The 13,585-nt window shown below is 45.2% G+C and overlaps 1 protein-coding gene across 1 annotated transcript; it reads right to left on the minus strand.

Moving 5' to 3' along the window:
• Positions 1–890: 890 nt before the first annotated feature.
• LOC106643526 (cysteine-rich secretory protein 3) lies at positions 891–8,537 on the minus strand. The gene is made up of 5 exons (XM_089593161.1): positions 8,373–8,537; positions 6,809–6,945; positions 4,491–4,636; positions 2,518–2,724; positions 891–1,547 (listed from the first exon to the last, which is right to left on the minus strand). The coding sequence occupies exons 1-5, from the start codon at positions 8,473–8,475 to the stop codon at positions 1,304–1,306; spliced, it is 837 nt and encodes a 278-aa protein (XP_089449287.1). The 5' UTR covers positions 8,476–8,537; the 3' UTR covers positions 891–1,303.
• Positions 8,538–13,585: the final 5,048 nt, after the last annotated feature.

Below are 13,585 nucleotides of genomic sequence, written 5' to 3' on the forward strand. Positions count from 1 at the left end.
TCTCCAAAGTCGACCCAAAAAGGGCACGGCTTTACCATTCCGTCAGCCACAGCCCAAACGCAATTAGAGCAATTTCCGATTTTCCCCCCGAGCAACTCTCCGCGGTGCGTCAGCTGCTCTCGAGGATTCCACGTCGGGCCGTAAAATTCACCAACTATACAGCAACGAGTTTGCCTTTGTGCACTCGATCGGAGCATCTTAGCTTGCGATCAACTCGACAAGGAGGTGCCGGAACATCGCGTCTGAAAGTTCTCAGGGCAAACGCGGGCAAATGTGCTTGTGTAGTTGCGTGCAAGAAAATAAAGATGGTACACCCTTTCTTTTACATGCAAATACTTTGTAGTGAAAGAGACCGGCTGTCTTTCGAGACGTTGTTGTTGTTGATCGAAGGAGAGAGAGAAAAAAAAAAAAAATAGGTTTGAGCGATGCACGCCCTTTTAAATCGGACGCCTTGAGAAATCTCGGTGAACCCGTATGTGTTCCGGTAGGCTATAGGGGTCAAGTGGAGGAAGAAGGGGAGAGGGTGCTAGTGTGTCCTTGTGCGTGCGATGGTTACAACAGGCTGTGCATACAATCATGGGGAGGCGGGTGAGGCGAGGGTTTTTTATTTTGCGTTTTAAGGAGCAAAGAGAAATGATGAATAGTATTTCAAGACTCGGGTCGATTTATTTAAGAACTGTTGAAACGTTTTATTGTTGGTATCATCTCTTCGTTTTTTTTTTTTTTTTTTTTTTTTTTCCATGATATAATTATACAACGTCGATACATTGTCATTGTGTTTTTACATTGTACTGGTGGGACAGGGGAAGGGTATTACATTACATTTCATGGCGTTATTATAATATCATCTCCATGCAGTTACATGTTGATTAATTAATGTCATCATACAAACAACGGAAAGCTTTAGTCGAAAGTTCGCACCTTGATTTTTCCCGCTCAACTCCAAAATCAGGGAGAAAAAGAGAAAAAAAGGACAAAAAACAAAACTATAACATCGTCCGTTCGTGCACACGCACACACAAACGCACACACTTGCAAACAGGTAAACCTATACATGTATCTTCTATTCGTATGGAGTAGAGACGAACAAACAGCTCCACCTTCGGCACTCGATGCACGACAGTGTAACGATATACGTGTAAGTAGGTACTTGGGCATAACGATATAATTATGTACATCTAAAACGATATGGATTTCTCATCTCTTCTGGCGGTAGACGCGACAGCCAACACCGTCCTTTGATCATCAGCATCCCAGTAAGCACAGACGCACGCAAACACTATATGGCTCACGTGTGAGCCATTCAGATGATCTTCCCGTCGCAGGAGCAGGTGGCCCGACAGAACTTCCTGCGCTCCCTGCCCTGCTCGGTGTCGCTGTCGCACAGCCAGCCCGGCAGGGTGGCCCTCAGCTGTTGGCAGTTGGCCCAGAGGTCGGCCCACTGGCAGGAGTTCTTGCACAGCTTGCCCAACCGGCAGTGCTCCCTGCAGCCCGAGCAACTCTCCCCGACGAGGTACGGCTCCGACACCTGGTCGACCCGGTTACCGCTGCGAACACACGCGCCACGAGACCAGACGTGTAAGTGAGCAAGCGTCCTTTTTCGAGGATTATGGTGCGCTCGAGGAGATTACAGACAGGTGGGTGTGAAGAAGGTACATTTTTGGGCTGATCGAACCTTGGGACCTCAAATTTTGATGCAGGATGATGATGATTATGTGTTTTTCAAGGAATACAGTATATTTGGTGGGCGTTTCATTTGGCGTTTGACGAGGCGTTTGATGAAAAAATTATTCAGTGTGCGAGATAAATCCGATTTTCTTTATCAAGGCTTGTGGAAAAAAAAAAATTTTCAACAACCATTATTCAGGAACAACATTATTATACGTTCCATCACTCCAGCGAATTACCGTTGTAACTACGCCATTTGGTATTCATAAGCGCGTGTATATGTGTGTTAATAAATATCCACTTCCATTACGTTGATTACACAAAACAAAGTTTGCTGATGTTGCGTACATCACGAATAACTTTGTACACAAGCCACAATTAATAACTGCAGCTAAAAAAAACGGGAGCTCTATTCCAGGGATGGGGGGGGGGGACCGTAAAACAAAATTGAAAAAAAAAAAAAAAAAAAAAAAACCATCTGTTGCACGAAACACGTAACTTTTACAGCTGCCGTATTCACAGAAATGCATCGTAGCGCGCTGTACACGGAAGGTGTAATCAATTCGAGGTGATCCATCGATAGTTGATTCATATGCCCGATTGGGTACCACTTTGCGCTGCGCAGCATTGTTCAAAAGCAAGTGGACGAACGGATCAGTGTACATTTTTTTTGTTTTTTTTCGAAAAAAACATTGCACGCGCAAATTGTAGTTGAAAGTCTGTACCCAGAATAGCTAAAACGCATGGGTATTGCAGCTCGAAAAATACGAATGAAAATAGATACCTACCAAAAAAAAAAAGAAAAAAAAAAAAAAAAAAAATCTTGAAAGTAAAAATGTGTAGACTTACGCGGGACAGTAGTTGCAGACGTAGCTGAAGTAGGGAACTCCGCGGGGTCCGCGTTTCCCGTCACATTGGGCCCAACCGCAGCCCACGTGGTGACTCGTCGCCCAGACCATCTGCGTGTAGTGGCCGATCTTGTTGAGCTCATTGTGCTCCGGGGCTCCATACTCGAACAGCTCCTCCTCCGAGAACCACGTCTTTATCGCGAAGAACCTGCGATGGGAAATTATTTTTAAAAACCATCAGAGCAGAGGACGCGGCAACACGAATTTTGTTATTTAATATTATCACGGGGTGCACCTATATGGAACCAGAGGGAATTCAAGATAGCCGAGTAACAAACAATGCCGTCCCTTCGCAAACTCGAGGCTCTCGCGTTGGAGCTGAGCTTCATAGGAGAGGACAGGAGGAAAAAGACCCGATACGCCGCTGGCCCATCGCCAAATCATACACGTATAAATAATTTATTCCCAATAAGTGCACGCACGTGTATAAAACACTACTGCAGCTGGCTGAAATGAAGAAAAAAATAAATAAATAAAAATCCGCTTCCTAACCAATTAGAGTTTCTTTATACTCTCTCGACCCGATGAGCATTTAATTTCCCACGATTTTCTCAGCCGGCCAGTCACAGTATAACACCGGGAACGACAGGTTGAGCGGGTGGAGAGGATTTTTCTGTTTTTCCCCGTGCACTTGACGCACCGAGCCGATCGCAAGCTCTGGCGGCCAGCCAGGACTCACTCTCTCTCCCCGGGATTTGGAATCCCGATGGCTCGGTCCACCTGTATGTATATGTATATACCAGCTAGGCACCGCAACTGGCATACATTCGCGGCCGAGATTAAACAACGCTACACAGAGGGGGGGGGGAGGCAAAGGGAGATCGAGAGAGGGAGTGCACACATATAGCTGTTGTTCGCCGGGTAGGGTCGATTTTGATGTATAATTTCTTGGAGAGGGCTCCGGTGGAGCGGGAGTTTGGCGCGGGCGGAAACGAAGGGGCATCAGAGAGAGAAAACGGCATCAAGAGCACTCGAGTGTATAGGTCAGGGATGCGGAGCCGGTTATTAGTGGCAATTAAGTCCCTTGGCCCCGCGTGGCTCGCTCTCCATACACCCCACTCTCCACGCCCACCTCATTCTCCGTATATAATGGATACCTTCTCCCTTGTTTTTCGTCCATCCGTATTCCCGATTCGGCACGTGTGCCCTCTGTCTTTCCGGGTTCGATACCACACACCGCGAACCTCCTCTATATACGCTTCTCTCGTGCTCTCTTGACGGAGATGGGGGTGAGTCCGACGGATCCCGTGACTGCGTGCACCTAATGCCCTCGAAACTGGATACATTTGATCGGCAGACCTGTACCTACTTCCCCCCCCCCCTGTCTCTGATTACCCCGCGTCGAAGTACAACGCAACCAGGACCTTATCACGTGCCTCATTTTGTACCTCGGTGTATACGATATTACGATACTACCTTAGACCCGATAGTTACTTTATAAACATCCGCATGGGAGCATAATTATGTGGAGGAAATAATTCCCGAGGACTCGAGAGATACGAACGAGTCTTTGAAAGGGGAAGGGGAACTTTTGCCGTTTCGAAGGAGAGAAAAAGAAAAATGGCACAGACCGTCGTTATCGGTGCCACGACAGTGTGCGAAAACGCGCAAATGGAACAGAAAAGGAAAAGCAAAGTCGCTCGATGCTGCAGGCCAAATTAACACACCGCGACTCGGCCCCATCGAATCGACATTACCTGCGCTACGTGGATCCCGATGGGGTATACTTATAGTTGGTGCTCGAGGGTGGCCATTAGCGAGCCATTTGCGAATTTCCTCGCGTGGCGGGAAAGAGGTAATTACGGGAAAGAAGAGAGCTGTATACGTACCTACAAGCGTGGACGTGGGCGCGGAGGGAAAGAAAAGGAAATAAGTATACGCGTGTATAAATTGTACGCGAGTATGGACACTTACCATGGCACCTGCGCCGTCGAGATGAAGATGTTTTGGCCGCAGCTGCCGAAGGCGTCGATGTGCAGGCCCGTCGCGTTGTCGTGCGTCAGCGCGTAGCATGCCTCGGCCCACTTTTGCGCGGCCTTGGCCGCCCCCGAGTGCCACTTCTGCGAACCGAAACGAAACATATTACCTACTTTCTCAACAACGCGTATACCTATATGTACGCCTCTGAGCTTTGGGCGTAATTAATGATGCCCAGTTGAAAAATACAAGTATACAATAAAAACAAGTAGTCGATGGGTTGCTCCCTACTTTTTTTTTTATACAGGTATTCATCTACGTTTCTCATTTCTTGGGCTCTTTTTGCAGTTAGGGCCATTTGGCATTGTTGAAAGGGGGGAAGGCTTCCGCGTTTCAGGAGCAAAAAGTTGCGATTGTTTTAGATTGTTGAAAGAGACAAAAAAACTCGGATGCGCGGCAAATGGGTTTATCGGGCGTATACGTATAATATAATATGCTCGAGCGATGACATTTATTATACAGTGAAAATTACGAGAGAAGCGAGGCGGAGCATAAGACAAACTTGAGTTGTAAAATTAGTTGGTTCGTTATCGCGTCGCAACCGGAGGTATTATATTTTAAGCTCCGTTTATTTGCGTCACTCGAGTCCTGCGTACATGTAATAGTTATTCATGATGTATACAGGTATTGTACGCGCGCTTCTAACTAAAAGTCGTTTTTCCTGTTAGGTTCGACATGTAAAAGAATTGGCTTCAATTGGAAAATTAAATGATGTCCGATTTCTCTGGCAAATCTGTCTTTTCACTGTTTATAGATACAGTAAACTCGTGTAGGCAAAGGTTCGATATCGGGGGATTAATTTTACCTATCGAGGGTCCGATGAAAAAGCACTTTGCAAAGAGTAGTTAAACGCAAAGTGTAAAACGCGCGAGTGAAAACTGCAAGGGCGCACATACTTGTATATATTCACCGGTTAAAATGACAAATCCGGAAAGTCAAAGAGAAGTGCGGTAACTTAAACTTACACGGGTACCCCCACCCGCCAGCTGTAGATTTTATAGCTCGCCCCAAACGTGGTTAGAATCGCCGGAATTCGGGGACCGACTTTATGCCATTCGTATAAATTCCCCGGACCTTCTCTCCCCAGGGGTTTCGTAAATTACACCTTTTCGCGCACCTACACGTTATACTTACGCGCGTTCTATCCATATTTGTAAACTTTGAAAGAACAGAGGTCAGCCGAGCGAAACTCCTCCCACAGCCCGAGATACGAAGAGGAACGGAGACCACCTTTCCCCGAAAAGTTGGCAAATCTTGGATACCCAATTAAAAGACGAAGCGAAGTTTTAATCAACGAATTCACTCTCGATGAAATATTGTGTATGCGTAAACACGCCTCTCTATGGTGGAACGAACGCCCAGAACCCCAGGAACAGTAGTTTATATATAGGTACGAGCGATAAAAATAATCGAGCTTTCCTCGGCTTTTGCGACTGTAACGGGCATTTATTGGGATCTACGGAGGAAACAACTTCTCAACCTGCTGGACGGGTGCACACAAATATACATGTATACGGGCTCGAGTTCTCGGGAGTGTAATATACCGCCACGAGGGAATCGGGGCCGCCTCCTTCTTACGCGAGTATTTCCATGCGAACGCCGATGTATATGGGCCGATTGAGAGTATGTATGTATATATACACGCGGAAATCGAGGGTAAAAAGGTCATGCATTTTATTTGTCGCGTGTTGTATGTATGTACAAGTTAGTGAGGTACGAGTCGAGGGTTTGAAAAATAAAAAGTAAACGAGCGAAGCGAGGCAAACGCGTTTCCTTTGACAAGCCTTTTATGTGTATATACCTGCATGCAGGTGTACCCATACTCGGGTGTAGTTGGCGAAGCGCGATAGCTTTGAGTCGTCTCCGACATATAGTAGCGCATAAAGGGCATAACTACTTTTAGTTGCGACTCTGCATGGAATCCAGGCGCTCCGGTGTACCAAAGTCATGCAGTTATTTCCATTAAACGTGCACATTTCCTCCGGAGGTATCACACGAGCCCCGATGGCTCATGCACACACGTGCACGAGTTTGAATTAACGAATGGAACTCAAACGCTATTGAACAAACTTTCATGTACGTATGTTTGAGGTACACGTGCTCAATAACGATTTAAAATCGAGACCACTCGCGTCGATTCTACCGTTGTCTCGGTCAAAATGTACAACATCCACGGTTGCATGTAAGGTAGTAAAGTATACCTATAGGTACATGGTATTTATGTATAACAGAAGAACAAGGAAGGGATGACTTACCATGACGAGCATGTTGGCGGCCGGGGGCTCGACGCGGCTCCGGAAGAAGTTGTGATAGAGGACGATTTTTCTCTGCACCTTTTTGTCGCTTGGGTCGAGCACCCGCCTCGGGATCCTGTCGCCGTACAATCGGGGCACTGCGCACAAAAATCCATCCCCCATCCCCCGGCAATCGAAACTTTACTCCCCCGCTCGATCTTTTCTTTCCCTCCCCCTCTCCATCGGACCTGTACTTTTCTTCTTCTTTTTTGTTTTTTTCCTCGTGCAGTCTTTGCTCGCGCTATCACTGCTCGTCCTTTCTTTCTTTCTTTCTTTGGAGATACGTGCGGATATTTAGAGCTACTGGCTCAACTTTTCGAGGGAAAAGTATCGGTTGCAGAGGGACGACCGGCAATCGATGTCGGAGGCCGTTCGCGCGGAAGGCCCCGCTTCCAAAAATCCCGAGTACATCACAAGCAACCTCCGTATACCCCGCTGGCTCTTATCCGCGAAACTTTTCCAACTTGCTTCCCGTGAACGGTCCTTTTTCACTCCCCCCCACTGCACCTCCTACGCTTCACGCGTCGTCGTTTTCTTCAACTCACCCCTTTTTTTTCCACAACTTTTCGGTCCGTCATCACGTACAGGTATACAGAGATACATACTGTCTTTGCTCGAGTCAAATGTAATTCGCGAGAATCGGCCGATAACGCTCGTCTCCCTTTCTTTTTCCCGTCTCTCGATTTTGCGGAATGAGGTTACAATCGCGACTGAGCGAAGGAAAAGCTTTTGCGCGCGGCTCCCTTAGCGAGGAGGACACGGAAGATTTTAATTAAATCGAACGGTTGGTCGGTAGGGAGTCAAAGGCCCTTTGTGCGTTATGCGCTCGAGCACATTATGGCGTTCGACGCGTTTGTACACTTGTTTCGGAGTTTTTGTTGTTTTTTCACAGCCACGTGTGTTTTGATTTCCTTGAACGAAGAGGCCGGGTTTATCAGAGGGTTTTTAGACGGAGATCGTTTATTCCGTTTATTTACGTTACAAGCTCAAATGGAAAAACATTACTCTTTGATGCGTAGTTAGAAAATGAAAAAAAAAAATTTAACTGCCTTTGAGAAAAAAAAGAAAAAATTGTTCATCAGAGTCCTTAAGTTTACTTAAAAAAGTAGGGGAGAAAAAAAAACAAGGAAGAATATAGCTCCCGCGAGCTCCTTAAATATACTTCAAGCTCGAACTTGGGAAGTATAATTGAAAGTGTTCGCTTCATTTGACATCGGATAATAAAATACCAAAGCGGCGAGTTTAAATTCTTCTTTTTTTTTTTTCCCCTACTCCCGCACCTGAAGTCTTCCGTTGTAGAGGCGAGTGCCCACTTATAACTGGAATTAAACTGAGAGTCGGGCGATCGGAAAGTTTAATTAAAAAGAAAAAAAAATCCCCTTGGACTCATCCCTTTGCCCGTTCAAGTATAATCTCCCCTTCATTGAGGAAACGCACGAATCCGGAGCTTCATCCCTCATGAAGCGCGCGTCCGATGGAGAGGCGCGGGAAACTGACAAACAACCAAACAAGGGCGTATACGCACCAGGCTTGTAGCGCTCCTCCTCGGTGAGGCGCTGGAGCTCCTCGGCGTTGGGTGTCGCCGCAGCCAGCGCGGCCGCCAGCACCAGCAGCCACGGCCAATTCATGCTACCCCGTGTGTGTCTAGTGGCGCGCGTTCCTGCTGGACACGACGCCCGTCCCGGATCGACAGCTGCTGCAATAAGAGAAACTCCGTTAGTGTAACTGGGGGTCGAAAGCTCGCTCTGGAAGTCCGTACCGATTGAGAGAAATTGCTTTTCTGTGGATACACATTTTTTTCCCTCCGCATTTAGCTCGTGCAAAGAGAGAGAGAGAGAGAGAGAGAAAGTTTGATTGGATTTTTTCGTTTGGATGAAAAATTTTTTTATCCCATGGTTTGGTGTACGTATACGAATCTGATCGGTTGAATAGCACGAGCTTGCAGCGGGATACCGATACATGCGTACACGTGTACCGTGTGCCTTGTATTGTTTGACGGTTCGTTTGAATGGCATTGCTGTTTTTTCAAAAAATGTAATAAAATACGGAACTCGTATTTTTGTTGTTGTACACGAAAGCAGATATTCTTTTTTTTTTTTTTTTTTTTTTTTTTAAGTATATAGTGCTGGAAATTCTGGAGTTAGAAATTGACAAGTGGATACGGGTGTGACGTGTCGAGCTACAAATATTTTTTTTTTTTTTTTTTTGGAAGGAAAATATGCTTCTTGACTCGCTTTTGAGATTTCAAACAGATATGGGAGCAGTACCTGCGAAGCAAATTTTACAAAGAATAAATTCCTTTTTCGGAACAAAGCGAGATTTTTTACTCTATATCATCAAGTACATTTTTACTAACATAGGCTGTGACTTTGTGTAAACAAAACAAAACAAATTCGTTTTAGCATCACTTGAACTTTGATAAAAATTTTTTACTTCTGCTGTATACATTATACATTCCGATGTATTTTTGCTTTCAATATCGTTCGAGCTGTTGATAGTACCCTACTGCTCTAAATTCACCGTCCAATCCACGAGCGCGTCGTCATATCGCTTCCCCAAAACAAATAAAACACCCAAAGTAATTCGAGACACCCCCAACCCAAAAAAAGCACTCCAATCAATCAGACCAAAACTTTCGAGATAAATCAATACTCCGATTCGTCGGGCACATTTTCTAATCTCACGACCGATTGGATTGCTCGCGAGAAGGGGAGGAGGGGAAAAATTGAAATAAAATGAAATGAAAAAAAAAACAACAACTTGTCAAGAAGATTGATTGTCTTGTACACACACGCGCGCGTAACGAACGAGCAAACAGACCCGCGAAAAGGAGCATCCCCTTGGCGTCGTCGGAAGATCAACAATCCCAATCGACAACCAACTATAATGCAACTGCAATACATGCACTCCCAAAGAAGAAAAAGAAAAAAAGTGTAGGCGGGAGCATAGTAGAGTCGCGCTGTGTAAATAAGTACACGCAGCTCTTCGGAAAACGCGCTCGGACGCCAATTCCAGGGGGCAAAAGGAGTTTTCGAGTCCTTAAACTCGCCGGAGTGCTCATGTACACAAACCTATGTGATATCAAACAGAGAGAGAGAGAGAGAGAGAGAGGAAAAGCACAGCAACTGGAGCTTACAGGCGCACGGAAGCGCTAACTGCACGGGCACAAGTGGCAAGTACAGGGGGAGGCTTCCGAGGATGGAAGAAGGAGAAGAGACCTCCCATTAGAGGAAGGGATGAACCCCGGGTACTCGCGCCTGGAAAGTTTCGGGGCTGTAGCTACCACGAACGTATAGGTACGTGGTGTGTGCGCGTCCTCTATAGAGTCCCAGTCCTCGATGGGAGTCAGGAGAGTTGGATCCGGTGCGCTCCGCGTCCCTCCGATGCTCCGGTGTGTAACACGCGCAATGGGCACGGGTATAGGTAGGGCAGGTATACGTATTCATTGGGGCTCGAGGGGACACACCGCGCGCCAGGGGATGTAAATCAAAGCCGATTCGGTACAGCCGGTGTGTACCTATGTGCGCAAGCACCTACAGCAGCTTCCTCATCTGTTTGTGCTCCATACTGATGCCGATGCTCTCTCTCCGCCGATCTTTGTGCATCGAGAAGCACCATCCGCGTTTCGGCATTTAATCACGTTTATCTCGATGCTCTCATCCCTTGGCTCATGCTGTGTATAAGGGTAGTGTATATACGAGCAGCGTTTCGTGTATTATCTGGATTCTCCCTCCGGCCAATCTTACGTGTAGTTGGGTGTATACCGGTATCGTTCTCTCGATCGCTCCCTTTTTTTTCGCACGCGCGCCATATCCCAACGTCGATGTACATATAGTCCGCGTGAATCTTATTTGTCTATAGCGTATACGCAGGTGAGGAGGGAGGTGATATATACACGGTATACCTAACAGACTCCGTGAGCTTATTCTTTTGGGCTATCGAGCACGAATTTATCGCGTTGTAACTGTTACACGTGTATACCAACAATATGGTAGAAATATATTCAGTACAGCGAGTAATCGTTGTTAATTTCAAGGGAGAGAACGGTTTAATTCATCATTGTGTCGACTGACTTTAATTAATTTTTACATATAGTGAGAGAGTAAAAGATACATCGAAGCGCAAATTCTCGTAAATCTCAAGGTGGCATTTGGCACGATTGATGCATAAATTTCGTGAACGAAAAACAAAAACCATTGCTCGTACAATAAGCGGCTTGTACATTATAGATAGTGAACGCTCAGGAAGTACATCACTGTGCGTTAGGAGTGGACATGTATTTGCAACCAGGTATATCTATATGCACCTTGTATATAATGTATCGAAACGACCGAACACTTTGCTCCTCTTTTGATTGAATACGTATATTTGCGCCATCCCTTGTACGTGTCCACAAAAACGAGCCGAATAGAAGAGATGTTCAATCGCGAGACTCCTCCTTCCCTCCTTTTTTTTTTTTTTTTCCTCGTCGATTCCGAGATAATGAGAGACGCTGATTGCACGACTTTCTTGTTTTCCGTGTATCGCCGCTTAGTTTTTTTTCTTTTGCTTTGACAATTGAAAAGTCGATCGCGACCTCGGCAAAATTCGCAGTTGCACGGACTTTCAGCTAAAAGTTCTCCACTTGAATCAAACGCAACTAACTCCGCTGTTATCGGCGATCAAGACAACAACCTCGCCCGCGATCACGATAATCCCGCCAAGCTGGAATTTCACCCGTACATGTATGTATATACAAAACAATGAGTGGCAGTACGAATTAGTTTCCCAAAACCAAACACAATATACACGTATACAAATACATCGCGTTTCCTTCGCTCGTTACGATGAAGGGTCGGCTAATTGGACTTGATTTCTAGTTTATACTCGAGGAGCGAGCGAATCGCGAACTCGACTCGAACTCGATTAACTCGATTGCAATGATATTTCCGAGGTTAATTATATAATTGTGTGTGTGTGTCGAACGAGAAAGGAAGTATATCAGCCAGTGGAACGAGCGACTTGGGATTGCCGGGGATAAAAACCTGTGGGTAACGATGTCGGGATATTTTTCATGAATTTGCAAAGAAGTAAATTTTGTATAAGCGTAAACACGAGGTAGCGAAAGAAGAAAAAAAAAAAGAAAAAAAGAAAAAAATCCACCCATATCGCACAAACGAATGAATAAATAAGGTAGAAAGCTCACTGTAGGAGCTCATGAGCGACAGATCCATTAAATGGATGAAAGAACGCACATCGAAGAAGAAGAGAGCAAAGCCGGCCAACTTTCGAGCCTTTCAAAAACTTCCCTCGTGCCTCATACAAAGCCATACCGTATAGCTGTATATACTTATACGGCAGCAAAACTTTCTGTTGTTCTTGCTGACTCGATTCGCAGCGTATATAAGGCACCTAAGCGCAAGGAAGAAGAAAAAAAAAAAAAAAAAAAAATCTTCGATCATGCCTGTGAACACGTGGATCTCGGCCATATACACCACATAGGTCGAACTCTATAATCGAGTTAAAAATTTATAACCATCAGTCTGTTTCGCGCCTAACTCGCACTGCCTTCGTTCCCGTTCTCTCGTCTAACTTTGGAGCAATTAAACCCCTGACGAGTTCGGCTCACGAGGCAGATTGTACCTACACGCGCACACACCCAAATAAACGGATTGTGAGATTTTTTTTTTTTTTTTTCTTTCTTTCTCCCGCATCTTTGGCTTCATCTCAAACTCTTGATTTCAAAGTTGAAAAGAAAAAAAAAAGTAAATAAAATAAACAATTATTATTCGTTGAGAAATTAAAATCCAGGGTTCAACGAAATCCTTCATATATTATATCGCGTGTATGTTATTCGCACAGGAAAAATCAGTCACTTGTACAGCTTCATAGAAAATTTTACAAGATACGGTACAACAGGCATTCAGTACGATAATGTGCTCTCCCTATCTCTCCTCCACCGATCGAAATAAACCGCAATATCGGGCACGATACGTATATGTACTTATATGTAGGCATTCGGGATAATAGTATTAAAACCAATCCCCCGACGAATTTCCTCGATTTGCATTCATCCACGAGTACCCATATGAGTATACGCGTGCGCGAATCCATTGTACTTGAGCTATATTATCTATAGATGTAGAGCGCGCGGTGGCTCGGTCGGCTGGGTCGTGGATTGGCACGCGGGAGACCGTGGTTCAATTCCCGGCCAGTGCGACTTTCGGGCAAGTACCTCTGTGAGTCTCACATGTGCTTTTTCACCACGCAATGCTCCTCGAGGAGGGTTTAGGCAACCTTCTCGCAGCAAAATTGCCTAATTTCCCCCTACCCCCCCTCCCAGTAATGGGAGGCCTCCCATCCCTCATCCCTTCCTTCTCCCAAGTGCTAAGTGCCCATAGTAGCGCCCTTATTAAAGGAGCCGGACGTAGAGCACTATAATATAAAAAAAAAAAAAAAAAAAAAAAAATCTATAGATGTATGATAGGTACAACGTTTTATTTTTAAATCCAAGTTCATAACGCACATTCCGCATGTAGGGGAGACCGGGGCCGTATGGGTCTCTGGGGAATATGGGTCTTGGCTATATTTACGGAACTAGGTGACCTAAAGTTTCAATTTTTTTTTTTTGTAATACATTTGAATAAATAATAATGAATGACAATAAAAATCACATAGGTAATCAAATGAAAAAATTTTTATTGACGATTGAAATTTTCATTCCGAAAAAAAAAATTTTTAACCAAATTTATTAAGCGA

Source organism: Copidosoma floridanum, unplaced genomic scaffold, assembly GCF_036245765.1.
Source record: "Copidosoma floridanum isolate Cflo_tuat_1 unplaced genomic scaffold, Cflo_Japanese_pri ptg000019l, whole genome shotgun sequence".
In the NCBI taxonomy this organism is placed as follows: domain Eukaryota; kingdom Metazoa; phylum Arthropoda; class Insecta; order Hymenoptera; family Encyrtidae; genus Copidosoma; species Copidosoma floridanum.